The sequence below is a fragment of the Sinohyriopsis cumingii genome, chromosome 18, assembly GCF_028554795.1.
Source record: "Sinohyriopsis cumingii isolate HCF-2022 chromosome 18, ASM2855479v2, whole genome shotgun sequence".
Taxonomy (NCBI): domain Eukaryota; kingdom Metazoa; phylum Mollusca; class Bivalvia; order Unionida; family Unionidae; genus Sinohyriopsis; species Sinohyriopsis cumingii.
In genome coordinates, this window is record NC_142978.1 from 55,403,416 (window position 1) to 55,419,198 (window position 15,783).

The 15,783-nt window shown below is 33.2% G+C and overlaps 1 protein-coding gene across 2 annotated transcripts in view; it reads left to right on the top strand.

Annotated features, from left to right (window-relative positions):
• Positions 1-15,783, top strand: part of LOC149776685 (calcitonin gene-related peptide type 1 receptor-like) — an 86,338-nt gene that overhangs the window by 64,155 nt on the left and 6,400 nt on the right. For both annotated transcript variants that reach the window (XM_089942512.1, XM_089942514.1), the window contains exons 7-12: positions 2,237-2,390; positions 6,443-6,509; positions 11,713-11,776; positions 12,650-12,729; positions 13,277-13,412; positions 14,386-14,427. In XM_089942512.1, the coding sequence (XP_089798638.1) occupies positions 2,237-2,390; positions 6,443-6,509; positions 11,713-11,776; positions 12,650-12,729; positions 13,277-13,412; positions 14,386-14,427 (543 nt within the window). The remainder of the gene's footprint in view (positions 1-2,236; positions 2,391-6,442; positions 6,510-11,712; positions 11,777-12,649; positions 12,730-13,276; positions 13,413-14,385; positions 14,428-15,783) is intronic.

A 15,783-nucleotide genomic window follows, 5' to 3' on the forward strand; every position in this document is an offset into this window, starting at 1 on the left:
AATCGGTAAGTTTGCATTGTTCACATTGAATTGTTTTATTATTATTGTCTCCATCATCGAAACTCCGAACCTGTAAGGTCTTGCTTATGAAATTGAAACGTCTAAGTCAGTGTTATCCAGATGTATACAGTAATACAGGCCGACATTATCTAGTGTCATGAATAATTAATTATGTTTGTCAATATAACAAAGTCAATATTGGAAATGCCACAAAATGAGTCTGGCAATATCTGCAACTTACTGATATGAAAATTACATGTTTTGTGTCTTCCTATAAAATGATCCATCTGGAAAAAGCCCCATGATTATTTTCCATGTTTAACATTAATGTCCACGATTACCATTATAAAAAATACGAAAAGTAAAAGCAGTGCTTTAATTTCCAAACTTCTTGTCGAGGCTGACAGAATATAATGTAACCTATTCGCAGTTGACAGACTAACTGAATATATGGGCCATCCATTTAGTACGTGCACAAAAATCTAGCAAAGCTTGACCCCTCACCCCTCCCTGTATACATGCGTGCATTTTTACACCATCCCCACCTGCGTATGTACGCTTGACGCACCCCGCACCCCAATTCTATAGAATGATCTATATTTAATCCACGCAGAAATGAACAAGGATTAATAATATAAACTTGTTTAATAAAGCAGATAGTCCAATGACGTTGAATGTCTGGCTGCATCAAAGAAATATGCTGCGTAACTTTAAAAAGTTTGTCTAATGTCCACTAAAATTCAAATGACGACTGAACTGCTTCAGTCGAACATGTTACGTATTAGACGAATTATTATCGAGGATTCACCCCACCCCCAACCCCACCCCACCCATTTCTTATGCGTACGTACATTATCAGTAGACATCCCCCATACGCAAGCGTACTAAATAGACGGCCCCATAGTGTTACATTTGCTCAGCTGACAGACTGACAGAATATACTGTTATATTTTATCAGCTGACAGACTGACAGAACACACTGTTTCATGTGTTCTAAGTTGACAGACTGACAGAACACACTGTTTCATGTGTTCTCAGTTGACAGACTGACAGAACACACTGTTTCATTTTCTCAGCTGACAGACTGACAGAACACATTGTTTCATGTGTTCTCAGTTGACAGACTGACAGAACACACTGTTTCATGTGTTCTCAGATGACAGACTGACAGAACACACTGTTTCATTTTCTCAGCTGACAGACTGACAGAACATACTGTTTCATTTTCTCAGCTGACAGACTGACAGAACACATTGTTTCATGTGTTTTCAGCTGACAGACTGACAGAACATACTGTTTCATTTTCTCAGCTGACAGACTGACAGAACACATTGTTTCATGTGTTCTCAGCTGACAGACTGACAGAGCATATTGTTACATTTTCTCAGCTGATAGACTAACAGAACATACCGTTACATTTTTCCCCGCTGATAAACTGACAGAACATGCTGATACATGAATAGAACGGAAGACGATTGGATATATACACTAATTTCTGTCCGAATTTATCCTTCCTTTTCGGATAGGTTTGACATAATCTTCAGCAAATGCATTGTCATGGTTCTATACAAGGAAGTTCATGATTATGCGCAACACTGAGAAAACAACTGACACTCTTAATGGTAGAAACACGTGGACATTTTTAATGGAACTTTCACCAAATCGTACACAATTTCCAATTTTGTATATTTTATACCCTTTATAAATGGTATTATTTGCATGGCTACATATGTCTTTAAACTTTAAGTATTATACTACTGTCAAGACAACTATGTTCCTGGTCAATGTTGAAATTTATCTTATAAGTTTGAAGAAGTACAACAATTATTGACTTTTCAAAATTCTAAATAATTAATGAAATAAGGCAAACGTGGAACCAGAAAAACTAATAAATGCGGTTTTTGAAGAGACGGTATGCCATGTTGGATATATACTAAGCAAGCAATATAAGGACTTTGTGAAACGATTAAAACAAATTAATTCATATTTATAAAAACAAATATTGGTATCATCACAACTTGAAGCTAATGGCGATTGAAGAAAAAGAATTTTTTTTTTACAGCGAAATATTTAACATCAAATCAAGTCATTCTTTCAAATATTCTTAATGAGTCTTTTGGTCTTTCCGAAAAAGCACGAGTAGCCAAATATGGAAAATCCCAGGGTGGCAAAGGTAATAATGCCTTTTTCATCATCTAGCTTGATATTTTCGTAATTGGACCTTTTACAACTTCAGGGTTGGTGCCAAGTTTTACACGTAGTGACCCAGTATTTCACAGTCAGTAACTTCCTTTGGATGTTCTGTGAGGGACTGTACCTTAACACTATCATGGTGTATGCATTTAGCACAGAGAAAGCTCTCATTATGTCCTGCTACATCATCGGATGGCGTGAGTACTAAAATATAGTCCTAACCTTTTTATCTTGTTGTAGTCTTTTAAAGGATGAGATTAGTAATTTATCAAGCAGTTAATATTGAAATCGATGTACGTATTGAATGCATCATCCCTTTGTGGAGGGTGGTGTTCATCAATATAGGCGGATGCATCAGCCGGGAAGGTCACACAGTTCGGCGGCATTATCACTTATTGTTTAAACCATTTTACATGATATGATCTTAAAATTGGTTACTTTGAACACTAGGCTTAACAATACGTTCGGTTTTAATTGTAACAGATTTATATTATTTTGTTCCAGTTTTAACCCGTAATCAAAGTAATTTTGCTTACATTGTATACCACCATATTAGTTTACATTCCAAATTCTCCCGCGATCTGTCAGTTCCTTTCTGTTGAAAACCTTACACTATTGTCCTTTACAAACATAACATGGCTAAACCAGTTTCATCTTTCAGCTTTTGCACAATCATTTTGCCCTTACATTTATGTCGTCACAATTAAGTGTTGAAGGATAATTTTGATAACAGAATCCAGCAGTTATGGCCTCATGCGACTGTTCCCCATGTCAACAAGCGTGGCAATAGCGACAAAACAGACTTAAGACACATAAAGCAAGGATGATGCTAATCTGGCATTATCCTTGATTTTGGCAGTTAATATCAAACTCAACCCTGCTTCGAACAATGACTGCTTCAGACGTATTCTAACACTTATGGTAAATCAGAACCTGCCGGCTGTGAAAGTTAAGAGCAAAATGAAAACAGATTAAAGCAGGAATTTTAAAATAAATTTTATAAATTCACATAACAACTACATCAGCAATATGACTGGAAGCCTAGTCCCAGATTTTAAGCTATTCTGGAAATACAACAACCAGCAAAGAGATTCCCATGTCACTCTCCTACTTAAAACAGATATTACAACAGTAGCAACTTCTGTACTTAAAGCTTAAATACTAAACACCTTGTTGTTACATGGTATAAACCATTCAAAGGATGTCGTCCTGTTGTTACATGGTATAAACCATTCAAAGGATGTGGTCCTGTTGTTACATGGCATAAACCATTCCAAGGATGTGGTCCTGTTGTTACGTGGTATAAACCATTCAAAGGATGTGGTCCTGTTGTTACATGGTATAAACCATTCAAATAATGTGGTCATGTTGTTACATGGTATAAACCATTCAAATAATGTGGTCATGTTGTTACATGGTATAAACCATTCAAATAATGTGGTCCTGTTGTTACATGGTATAAACCATTCAAAGGCTGTAGTCCTGTTATTACATGGTATAAACCATTCAAATAATGTGGTCCTGTTGTTACATGGTATAAACCATTCAAATAATGTGGACCTGTTGTTACATGGTATAAACCATTCAAAGGATGTGGTCCTGTTGATTTAATCAAAATATGCATAAGTATTAAGCGTTAAAGTTGGCACCAGTGCTTACATAAGTCTTGCAACAATTTTTAAATATTTACAAAGTCGCAAAGGATTGGTCTGAGGCTACTATATGTCCACTGTGCAACGAAGGTGACAGCGCAATGGCCAATAATTACGGCCCGTCTTCACTCACTCAGTTCTTAGTAAAATGGGTAAGCATATGGTATCTTCTGACGTCATCAATTACCTAGATAATCGTTCTATCAGATCTGACAAACAACATGCCCTCCGGAAATTTCATAGTTATGAAATTCAACTTTTTGAGTTATAGAAGAACGGGCTAAACACTAAGATAAAACTGACCAAGTAGATATGTTTGCATTGGACTTTCACAAAAAGTTTTGACACTGTGCCCCGCTCGGCCAACCCCAACCCCATATTTCGCCACATTGGATTGTTAACAAGTAATTCTTTTCATTACTGAATTACCGCTCCGGTAGCCTAGTGGTTAGAGCGTCCGCCTCGGATGCGGGAGGTCGTAGATTCGATCCCCGGCCGGGTCATACCAGAGACTTAAAAAGATGGTACTAACAGATGCCTCGCTTGGCGTTCAGCATTTAGAGGTTAGTGTTAGGACTGGTTGGCCTGGTGTCAGGATAATGTGACTAGGTGAGACATCATGCTACATGTCTGCGGCATGATGCCCCAGTGCTAGACAACACATACACAGTCGCATATGAGTGTGTATGCTACACGTCACTCAAAAGTATATGCATATGAATGTCTATGCTTCAGGTTCATTGAAACTATATGGATAACTACATATTCAGTGAATATGAAATTGTACTTTCGTGGTTGTTGTATTAAAGAAATTGGATTTAGAAATACTTTGCTTTTTTCAAATAACGAAATAACCGGTTACATTGAAATATTAGGAAAGAAATCAAATTGTGCAAAATGTCACATAACTGTACTGACAGGTACATACTAATCTGAAAAGCTTTTTAAAAAAAACCTATTGCATTGACACGTACATAGTAATCTAAAAGGCAGATGACTTGTCATTGAAGTGACTTGTGCATAGCAGTCTAAAAGGCTTAAGACTTAAAACTATTTTCATTGCACTGACATGAAAGGCTTTATACCATTTTCATTGTATTGACATGTACAAAGCAGTCTGAAAGGCTTAATGCGTACAATTATTTTCATTGTATTGATATGTACAAAGCAGTCTGAAAGGCTTAATGCGTTCAATTATTTTCATTGTATTGATATATACAAAGCAGTCTGAAAGGCTTAAGAGTTAAAACTATTTTCATTGTACTGACATGTACAAAGCAATCTGAAAGGCTTAATGCGTACAATTATTTTCATTGTATTGATATGTACAAAGCAGTCTGAAAGGCTTAATGCTATTTTGATTATATTCAATGCCTATTGCTATCAGTACATTCAATACCTTGCAGTTAATGACAATTATAACATTAAAATGTGTCAAACTAAACTGTTTAATATTTTTTCAAAGTCATATAAGTTCTTATCTATTTCATTTGTCTATTATTACGACTCCATAGTCATAAAATAAGGAACAGAAAAAAGAGCGAATATCAACAAGTTTTGTAAAACTTAACATATAATTTATTTCCCTAAAAGCAACGTCAAAATTTAAAGGAATGTACAGTAATGCGAATTTAATCCCAAATAGTCCTAAAAGATTTATCGCAAGTCCAAGCGTATAAAGATCCAAAAAGTCCAGTTCTACTCCAAATAAGTACCTATATTGAATGTTGTGATATGCATGTAGTCTTGAACGTGATCATGTATCATTGGTCTAAATTGTGATGATGTGCAAAGAGTCTTTATATGTATCGCATTAATATAATCTTTAAATGTTATTGTCTGAAATTATTATTACTCCATCTTAATATAACAGTCCAAAAATAGTATGCAGAAGCACATTGTATTTCCAGCGAATAATCATTTGAATAAATAATTCCACCCAATGAAATAATGCAAACAACAATAAGACTGATTCTGCCTCAGATGTTAAATGCAAGAATGAATCTTTCGCACGTAGGCAACATTATATAAAAAGTAAGACACAAAAGTAGAACCAGGATGAGTATGAAAAGTCAGTTTCTAGAATATTCGAAGTTGTCAACAAGATAAAATCTGTTACCAAAATTATAATAAGGAACTTTAATAACATCACGTAGAACAGGTTCTTCATGGCGGAATTCCAATGTCCTAGACCTAGACCCAAATAAATATATTTACCTGTTGATAATGATCCTAATAGTTAATCCATGCTCATAGCGAAAGATTAACTATGTATTATTTGTTTACAAAATAAAAATTACTAGTCATATGCACAATGAATTTAATTTTGAACAAGGTCAAGTCCAAAATATAATTATATATAGCAAATATTCATGGAGAAAAGCAAACAAAACAATTAAAACAAAATGGACATCACGATAGTATTGTTTTTGTTAAAAAGTTTGAAGAGTATTTCGACGTAATTCTTGGAAATATTTAGATATAATTTATGTAATTGGTTTATCATTTTGCCTACTTACGTAATTATAATTAATTATGCTAATTGGATAAAATTTGAAAATAATTAACATCTTTGTAAAAATGTATGTCTGTTTCAGTTGTGCCTTTATTACTTGCATGTGTATATGCTGGAGTCCGTAGCAGCATCCAACTGGAAACATTAGAGTATGTACATCTATTTTCTTTGCCATTTTATTCATCGTCAAAAGTCCCTAACTAAAATACTCTTCGACATATGTCAATCAACTATCGGTTATTAATTATCCCAGTGGACCATTGACCAGTTGCATTGGGGCCCTGAATGACCTATTGGTCTAAAGCGCTCATTGTTCCAGATCACTGCCATCTCACCTCTGTATGCGTGGGTTCGAGTCTCGGGCATGGCTGATGTGGGTACATGAGAAAGGTTTCCAGTAGCTTCTCGTGGTTTGTTGGTTCTTCCTGGGATTTACCAGGTTCTTCATCCACCATGTATACTGGCCGCCATGTATAGCCTGTCATATGCTAAAAAAATGACATTACACACAAAAACAACAACAACAGACACTCGTATTGCGACCAACGTTTGAGTTTACTATATAATTCCAATCACCCAAAGCAAAAAAGACATCACCTTGTTATTGAAATATGGTGTTCAATTGTTAGTATGACAATTTTCTATTTGAAACAAGATTATTAGTGTTGTGTTTACATCACGATGGATCGGTCGATTTTGATTGGTACACTGTTACATTGATTGACAGCTACAAAGGTTACATAGGATTCAGATAACGCGTACATTTGAGTGAGCGTATATGTATATGATTTTTATGTAAGTGAAAGTTCTGTAATGTTTGAGGTTAGATACATGTATGTGACGTAAGTGAATGAGTTATATAATGTTTGAAGTTAGATACATGTATGTAACGTAAGTGAATGACTTATATAATGTTTGAGGTTAGATACATGTATGTGACGTAAGTGAATGAGTTATATAATGTTTGAAGTTAGATACATGTATGTAACGTAAGTGAATGAGTTATATAATGTTTGAAGTTAGATACATGTATGTGACGTAAGTGAATGAGTTATATAATGTTTGAAGTTAGATACATGTATGTGACGTAAGTGAATGAGTTATATAATGTTTGAAGTTAGATACATGTATGTAACGTAAGTGAATGAGTTATATAATGTTTGAAGTTAGATACATGTATGTGACGTAAGTGAATGACTTATATAATGTTTGAAGTTAGATACATGTATGTAACGTAAGTGAATGACTTATATAATGTTTGAAGTTAGATACATGTATGTAACGTAAGTGAATGACTTATATAATGTTTGAAGTTAGATACATGTATGTAACGTAAGTGAATGACTTATATAATGTTTGAAGTTAGATACATGTATGTAACGTAAGTGAATGACTTATATAATGTTTGAAGTTAGATACATGTATGTAACGTAAGTGAATGACTTATATAATGTTTGAAGTTAGATACATGTATGTAACGTAAGTGAATGAGTTATATAATGTTTGAAGTTAGATACATGTATGTGACGTAAGTGAATGACTTATATAATGTTTGAAGTTAGATACATGTATGTAACGTAAGTGAATGACTTATATAATGTTTGAGGTTAGATACATGTATGTGACGTAAGTGAATGACTTATATAATGTTTGAGGTTAGATACATGTATGTGACGTAAGTGAATGACTTATATAATGTTTGAAGTTAGATACATGTATGTGCCGTAAGTGAATGACTTATATAATGTTTGAAGTTAGATACATGTATGTGCCGTAAGTGAATGAGTTATATAATGTTTGAGGTTAGATACATGTATGTGACGTAAGTGAATGACTTATATAATGTTTGAAGTTAGATACATGTATGTGACGTAAGTGAATGAGTTATATAATGTTTGAAGTTAGATACATGTATGTGACGTAAGTGAATGAGTTATATAATGTTTGAAGTTAGATACATGTATGTGACGTAAGTGAATGAGTTATATAATGTTTGAGGTTAGATACATGTATGTGACGTAAGTGAATGAGTTATATAATGTTTGAGGTTAGATACATGTATGTGACGTAAGTGAATGAGTTATATAATGTTTGAGGTTAGATACATGTATGTGACGTAAGTGAATGAGTTATATAATGTTTGAGGTTAGATACATGTATGTGACGTAAGTGAATGACTTATATAATGTTTGAAGTTAGATACATGTATGTGACGTAAGTGAATGACTTATATAATGTTTGAAGTTAGATACATGTATGTAACGTAAGTGAATGACTTATATAATGTTTGAAGTTAGATACATGTATGTAACGTAAGTGAATGACTTATATAATGTTTGAAGTTAGATACATGTATGTAACGTAAGTGAATGACTTATATAATGTTTGAAGTTAGATACATGTATGTAACGTAAGTGAATGACTTATATAATGTTTGAAGTTAGATACATGTATGTAACGTAAGTGAATGACTTATATAATGTTTGAAGTTAGATACATGTATGTAACGTAAGTGAATGACTTATATAATGTTTGAAGTTAGATACATGTATGTGACGTAAGTGAATGACTTATATAATGTTTGAAGTTAGATACATGTATGTGACGTAAGTGAATGACTTATATAATGTTTGAAGTTAGATACATGTATGTGACGTAAGTGAATGACTTATATAATGTTTGAAGTTAGATACATGTATGTGACGTAAGTGAATGAGTTATATAATGTTTGAAGTTAGATACATGTATGTAACGTAAGTGAATGAGTTATATAATGTTTGAAGTTAGATACATGTATGTAACGTAAGTGAATGAGTTATATAATGTTTGAAGTTAGATACATGTATGTAACGTAAGTGAATGAGTTATATAATGTTTGAAGTTAGATACATGTATGTAACGTAAGTGAATGAGTTATATAATGTTTGAAGTTAGATACATGTATGTGACGTAAGTGAATGACTTATACAATGTTTGAAGTTAGATACATGTATGTGACGTAAGTGAATGACTTATACAATGTTTGAAGTTAGATACATGTATGTGACGTAAGTGAATGACTTGTACGATGTTTGAAGTTAAGATACATGTATGTGACGTAAGTGAATGAGTTATACAATGTTTGAAGTTAGATACATGTATGTGACGTAAGTGAATGAGTTATACAATGTTTGAAGTTAGATACATGTATGTGACGTAAGTGAATGAGTTATACAATGTTTGAAGTTAGATACATGTATGTGACGTAAGTGAATGAGTTATACAATGTTTGAAGTTAGATACATGTATGTGACGTAAGTGAATGAGTTATACAATGTTTGACGTTAGATACATGTATGTAACGTAAGTGAATGAGTTATATAATGTTTGACGTTAGATACATGTATGTGACGTAAGTGAATGAGTTATATAATGTTTGAAGTTAGATACATGTATGTGACGTAAGTGAATGAGTTATATAATGTATGAAGTTAGATACATGTATGTGACGTAAGTGTTGTTGTTGTTGTTTTAGGGTTTAACGCCATTTTTCAGCACACGATAGGCTATACATGGCGGCCAGTATTAATGGTGGAGGAAGAATCCGGGAAATCCCCAGAAAGAACCACCGACCCTCGAGAAGCTACTGGCAAGCTTTCTCACATATCCACATTGGCCGAATCCGTGACTCGAACCCATGCAGACAGAGGTGAGATGGCAGTGATCCGTAACGGAGAGCGCTTTAGACCACTCGGCCACACGGGGCCCCGTGACGTAAGTGAATGAGTTATATAATGTTTGAAGTTAGATACATGTATGTGACGTAAGTGAATGAGTTGTATAATGGTTGAAGTTAGATACATGTATGTGACGTAAGTGAATGACTTATGTAATGTTTGAAGTTAGATACATGTATGTGTTTTCTAGACAATTTCATAAATAGTTACAGATGGTTGTTTTTGTTGGAAGAATTAATTTAATCAAGCTGTTCAGGCCTGACGGGCGTTTACTGTATTCAGTAATTACACTCTGTTTCATAATGCAATAGTGTCCATTTTCTGGTTTATAATTATCTCAGATATATTTATATGTTGGCAAATCTCTTAAGATCAAAAGTAACCCATCCTTGCCGTGTCTTTACACGTGTCCTTAAAATATCTCCACTACATATGCAGTACTCATTTTAATCTTTAAAATATCTCTCAATAGTGAACTCTGTAATATAGCCGAACTCATTATTTATGTTAAAATTTCTCTCAATAGTGAACTATGTCCTACGCAGTCTTTATGTTCACATATCTCTCAAGTGTACTCACTAAATATGCCCTTCTCATTCTTTATGTTCACATATCTCTCAATAGTGTACTCACTAAATATGCCCTTCTCATTCTTTATGTTCACATATCTCTCAATAGTGTACTCCCTAAATATGCCCTACTCATTCTTTATGTTCACATATCTCTCAATAGTGTACTCACTAAATATGCCCTTCTCATTCCTTATGTTCACATATCTCTCAATAGTGTGCTCACTAACTATGGCCTATTCATTCTTTATGTTCACATATCTCTCAATAGTGTACTCACCTTAGTTCATCCTACTCGTTCGTGATGTTCACATATCTCTCAATAGTGTACTCACTAACTCATTTTATTTCATTCTTGATTGAAATATCTCTGGTACCAAAATTTCATGATTATTTATATGTTCTAGAAAACCTTTTGTTGCAGTCCAATATATCCAGCTAAAATATTTATTTCCACCAAATCATCAAAATTAGCAAAGCGTCATACGCGTTTATCTCATCATTAGCCATAAAGTGGTGGTTACCGCAATAAATTTGCGATGTGTTCCCAGACCTCTGTTCAACGGGTACAAAGAAATGAAATTGTCGCCAGAAAACGCAAAAGACCTTTTCTCTTCGTCCCTTGTAATTGAAGACTTATATATATATATATATATATATATATATATATATATATATATATATATATATATATATATATATATATATATATATATATATATATATATATATATATATTGTAACGCACTTGAAAACTCATAAGTAGTTCGTTTCTTGCAAAATACGATCTTATAATTTATTTTTCACCATACAACAGAAGTTGGTTATAACTTATTGATTGGAAATTGGGCAATTCTGTATCTCATCATTCATATCGTGATGCTTTGCAGATGACATTATCAAATTTTTCTTACTGCATTCTTATAAATATCAGTGTTAAATATCTTACTGCATTCTTACAAATAGCAATGTTAAATCTCTTACTGCATTCTTACAAATATCAATGTTAAATCTCTTACTGCATTCTTACAAATATCAATGTTAAATCTCTTACCACATTCCTTCAGCTGTTGGATCAATGAGACCTCCTTACAATGGATAATGTTTGGTCCAGTAGTCCTATCCATAGCGGTAAGTTCATTTACTATTAAAACTGAAGGGGGGATTGTTAAAGAAATTATATATATATATATATATATATATATATAGAGAGAGAGAGAGAGAGAGAGAGAGAGAGAGAGAGAGAGAGAGGAACATGCATACATACAGACAGACAGAAAGGCAGACAGACAGACAGGCACATATCGAGAGAGATAAACAGACAGACATACACACAGACAGACATGCACATAGACAGACAGACAATCACAGACAGACAGAGAGGAGAAGGCATCTCTAAATTGTATCTCATATGTAGTTATTTTCTGCACACGTCAATTATCGTTATCCGTTTGGAAATTGATCTCTTCATCGATGAAAATTGACTTCGGTACAAAATGCATTATCATAAAAAAAGTTACTTTTTGTGAATTCTCTGCCAGGCTCAATGCAATCACGTTTTGACTAATACTTGTGGAGTTAAGACAGATACTTGTGTAGTTAAGACAGATACTTGTGTAGTTTAGACAGATACTTGTGTAGTTAAGACAGATACTTGTGTAGTTAAGACAGATACTTGTGTAGTTTAGACGAATATCATTCACTTTTTGAAAATAAAATCCACTGTTTTATATGTGAATGCTGGGATTTAAGGTGCTAGTAAATGGGGTTTAAATTCTCTTCACCCAAAAATCCCAAATTGTGTTTTATGCATAACTTTTTTTCACTGTAGAATTTCACTTATGATTATATATATTTCTCTTCACATTCTTAGTTTTTCCAGTAAATACAACTCCTACACACACAAAAATGAATATGGTTAGAACTGCGCTAAGTATGATACTTATCTACAGATGCTTATCAGAAATGAAGTTTGTAAATAACAGAGTTTTCTTCGCTTTACAGATTAACGTTGCCTTTCTAGTAAATATAGTACGACTGCTAATTACCAAACTGCGGCAGATGCCAGAAGCTTCTCAAACCAGGTAGGCCGTACAACATTATTTTTAGTATTACTTTGTTTTGTTTTTTTAAACCATTGTATTTGTAATATTTTCTTCACTTCATATTTTGATTGTGTACTAATTGATGTGATTGACTTATCACTGTAAGGGTACTAATTGATGCAATTGACTTATTGCCGTATATCAATCATGGTACAGCTAAATCGTCCACAATACTATCACGTGCAAGCATTGGGGTATTACGTAAACAGTACTACACTGAGTGCTTGTCTGGTTATAAAAAGATGGTACAGATTAGAAGAGGCTAAATGTCACAAAAACGGCCTTAATATATGTTGCATGTTGTACATATAAACAGACGTGATTATATCTGATTGACTACGGTTCAGTCGCTTTCTGAAACAACATCAGCACAAAAAATACATTTCAGACATTTAGATGCAGTGGCCAATTTTGGTGGTCTTGATGTCTGTATGATTCGCCTAAGTTAATTTGTCTAAATGACAAACTGTTTCACAATACATATTCTGTTAAAAAAGAAGATAATTTACTATTATATTTCCTGCAGGAAGGCCACCAGAGCAACACTAATTCTCGTTCCCCTGCTCGGACTACAATATTTATTGCTCCCTATCAGACCGGAAGCTGGGTCTCCGTTAGAGGAAGCTTACCATGTAGCGGCTGCATTGGTTGCCTCTTTACAGGTAATACTTAAATAATTTAATAAACAAAATTGCTGTAAAGCAGTATGCACTACATACTTACGCATTTAGTAATTCTCTCTCTCTCTCTCTCTCTCTCTCTCTCTCTCTCTCTCTCTCTCTATATATATATATATATATATATATATATATATATATATATATATATATATATATATATAGATAGATAGATAGATAGATAGAGAGAGAGAGAGAGAGAGAGAGATTGTTACGTGGAATATTTGTTGCTTCGTTTCTCCTTTTGTGGAAAGAAAACCTTTGATTTTGATTGAAACATTACGAAAATTATATTTTTATGGAAGAAGATATTTCAAAATTTCAACAGAATTTTACATAGCCTAAGTCTATAAGAAATTACACTTTTAGTCTGAACTCCATGCCATGTAAGAGAAAGATATTATAAGTATAAGCTTAACCTGTGTACTTATATATTCCCTTCATCGTTATTATTTCTTCACTTCAATCTGTTATATGCGCATTAGTGCAGGCGTAAATAATAATAAACAAGACCTATGTTGGATACTTGCTGATTGAGAATCATATGAAAGTTGCGTCCAAATGATGATTTGCAAAAGACTTACATACATACATACATACATACATACATACATACATACATACATACATACATACATTCAGAGAGATTTACAAATTGCCTATCCTGCAAATGCAAAGACGTTTCTCGATCGGGAAGATAATTAAGTACTTCCAAAACTCAAGCATCGTTAACATTCAATAACATCTTCGCGACAACACTGAGAGATTTGTATCGCAAGAGTTTGCATTAAAATTAACTAAAACGCATTGATCTTTTGCCATAAAAGTAAACTAAAATACACTGATCTTTTGCCATAAAAGTAAACTAAAATACACTGATCTTTTGCCATAAAAGTAAACTAAAATACACTGATCTGTTGCCATAAAAAGTACACTAAAATACTCTGATCTTTTGCAGGGAGCCTTTGTATCACTGATGTACTGTTTCCTCAACGGCGAGGTGGGTTGATTTTTGTTATTTTATTTTGTTTCGCTTTTATCATGTATATTGTTTCCTAGTGGAACTCACTGGAGCAATATAAAATTCAATTAACACACTCTTGTAATTACCCTGTATTTGTTTGTTTTTTCATGTATTCTTTCTTACAGCGGTTATGCGGTATATCTAGACAGGTTGATCTCTATATGATTGATGTTGTTAGATTCAGACGAAGCCAAGACTGTTTGCTTTTTATACATTACTTCTAGATAAAGTCAGTATTATTTACTTTTTGTACAAGATTTCTGATCAAAGATGCATATATTTTTAACCCATTTATATTTATGTTACCAGGACTATATGGTCTTACATTAAACAGTAGATGAAAAGAGAAAAAACCAACAAGGTTTGTAATATGCAACATGTAATTTATTTCCCTAAAATAGACAAATTTAAAATAACTTACAGTATGGTGAACTAAATCCTAAATAGTCCTAAAGCTCAATCACTAGTCGAAGAGTATATAGTATTTCTAATGCGTTCCAGTGGTACTCCGATTAAAGTCCAATCTGTTGCGCTGATGTGCCTATATTCTTAATGCATCACAAGGAAATAATCTAAATGTCTTAAAATGAATATCCAGTTATTCCAAAACAGCTACTAAATCCTAAAGCCTGAGTATTTTGTAAATCAGATGGATAATTTAAATACAAAAAGTAAATCCACACTAGTTGACTCGTCAAAGACTAATGTTTATGCTAGAAAAAACTAATTTTCAATAAATTATCCCTTATATAAAAACGTAAGACGTAATACAGAAACGGATGAAAGTCGAATAGTATTCTAGATCACTTCAACTTTGTTAACAACGTCAGATACTTTAGAAGCTAGCCAACCAGGAATTTAGGTCAGTATGGTCAGTATGTTTTTTCAAGAAAACCCATGACCTGAACTAAGATCTCATCAACATGTTGCCTTGAAGCTATGAAATGTGTTTAAGAAAATGTACTTCTATCCTGAAATTATGTAACGTGTTTACCAAAATGGCCCCATCTTAATGTACAAACTCTCAACCATAAAGAAAATTAATATTTAATATGTTATTTATTAAATGATCTTTACAATCTATTCTTATTGTGTTATGTATCTCTATATTTTTTGTAACTCTTGGATCGTTTCTGCATAAGTATTATGTGTAATTTTTAATCATGGCAATAAATTGTAATGATCATCTATTGTCATGATATTAGATAGCTAATTTGGTTACAGATATAGTTTAAGACACTACGAATGTAAATTGAGTAGGATTTATAAATAGATGCTGTCAGGTTTCTAATAACCTATTTTACAGAATGATTTGGGTACGTTCCCATTGGC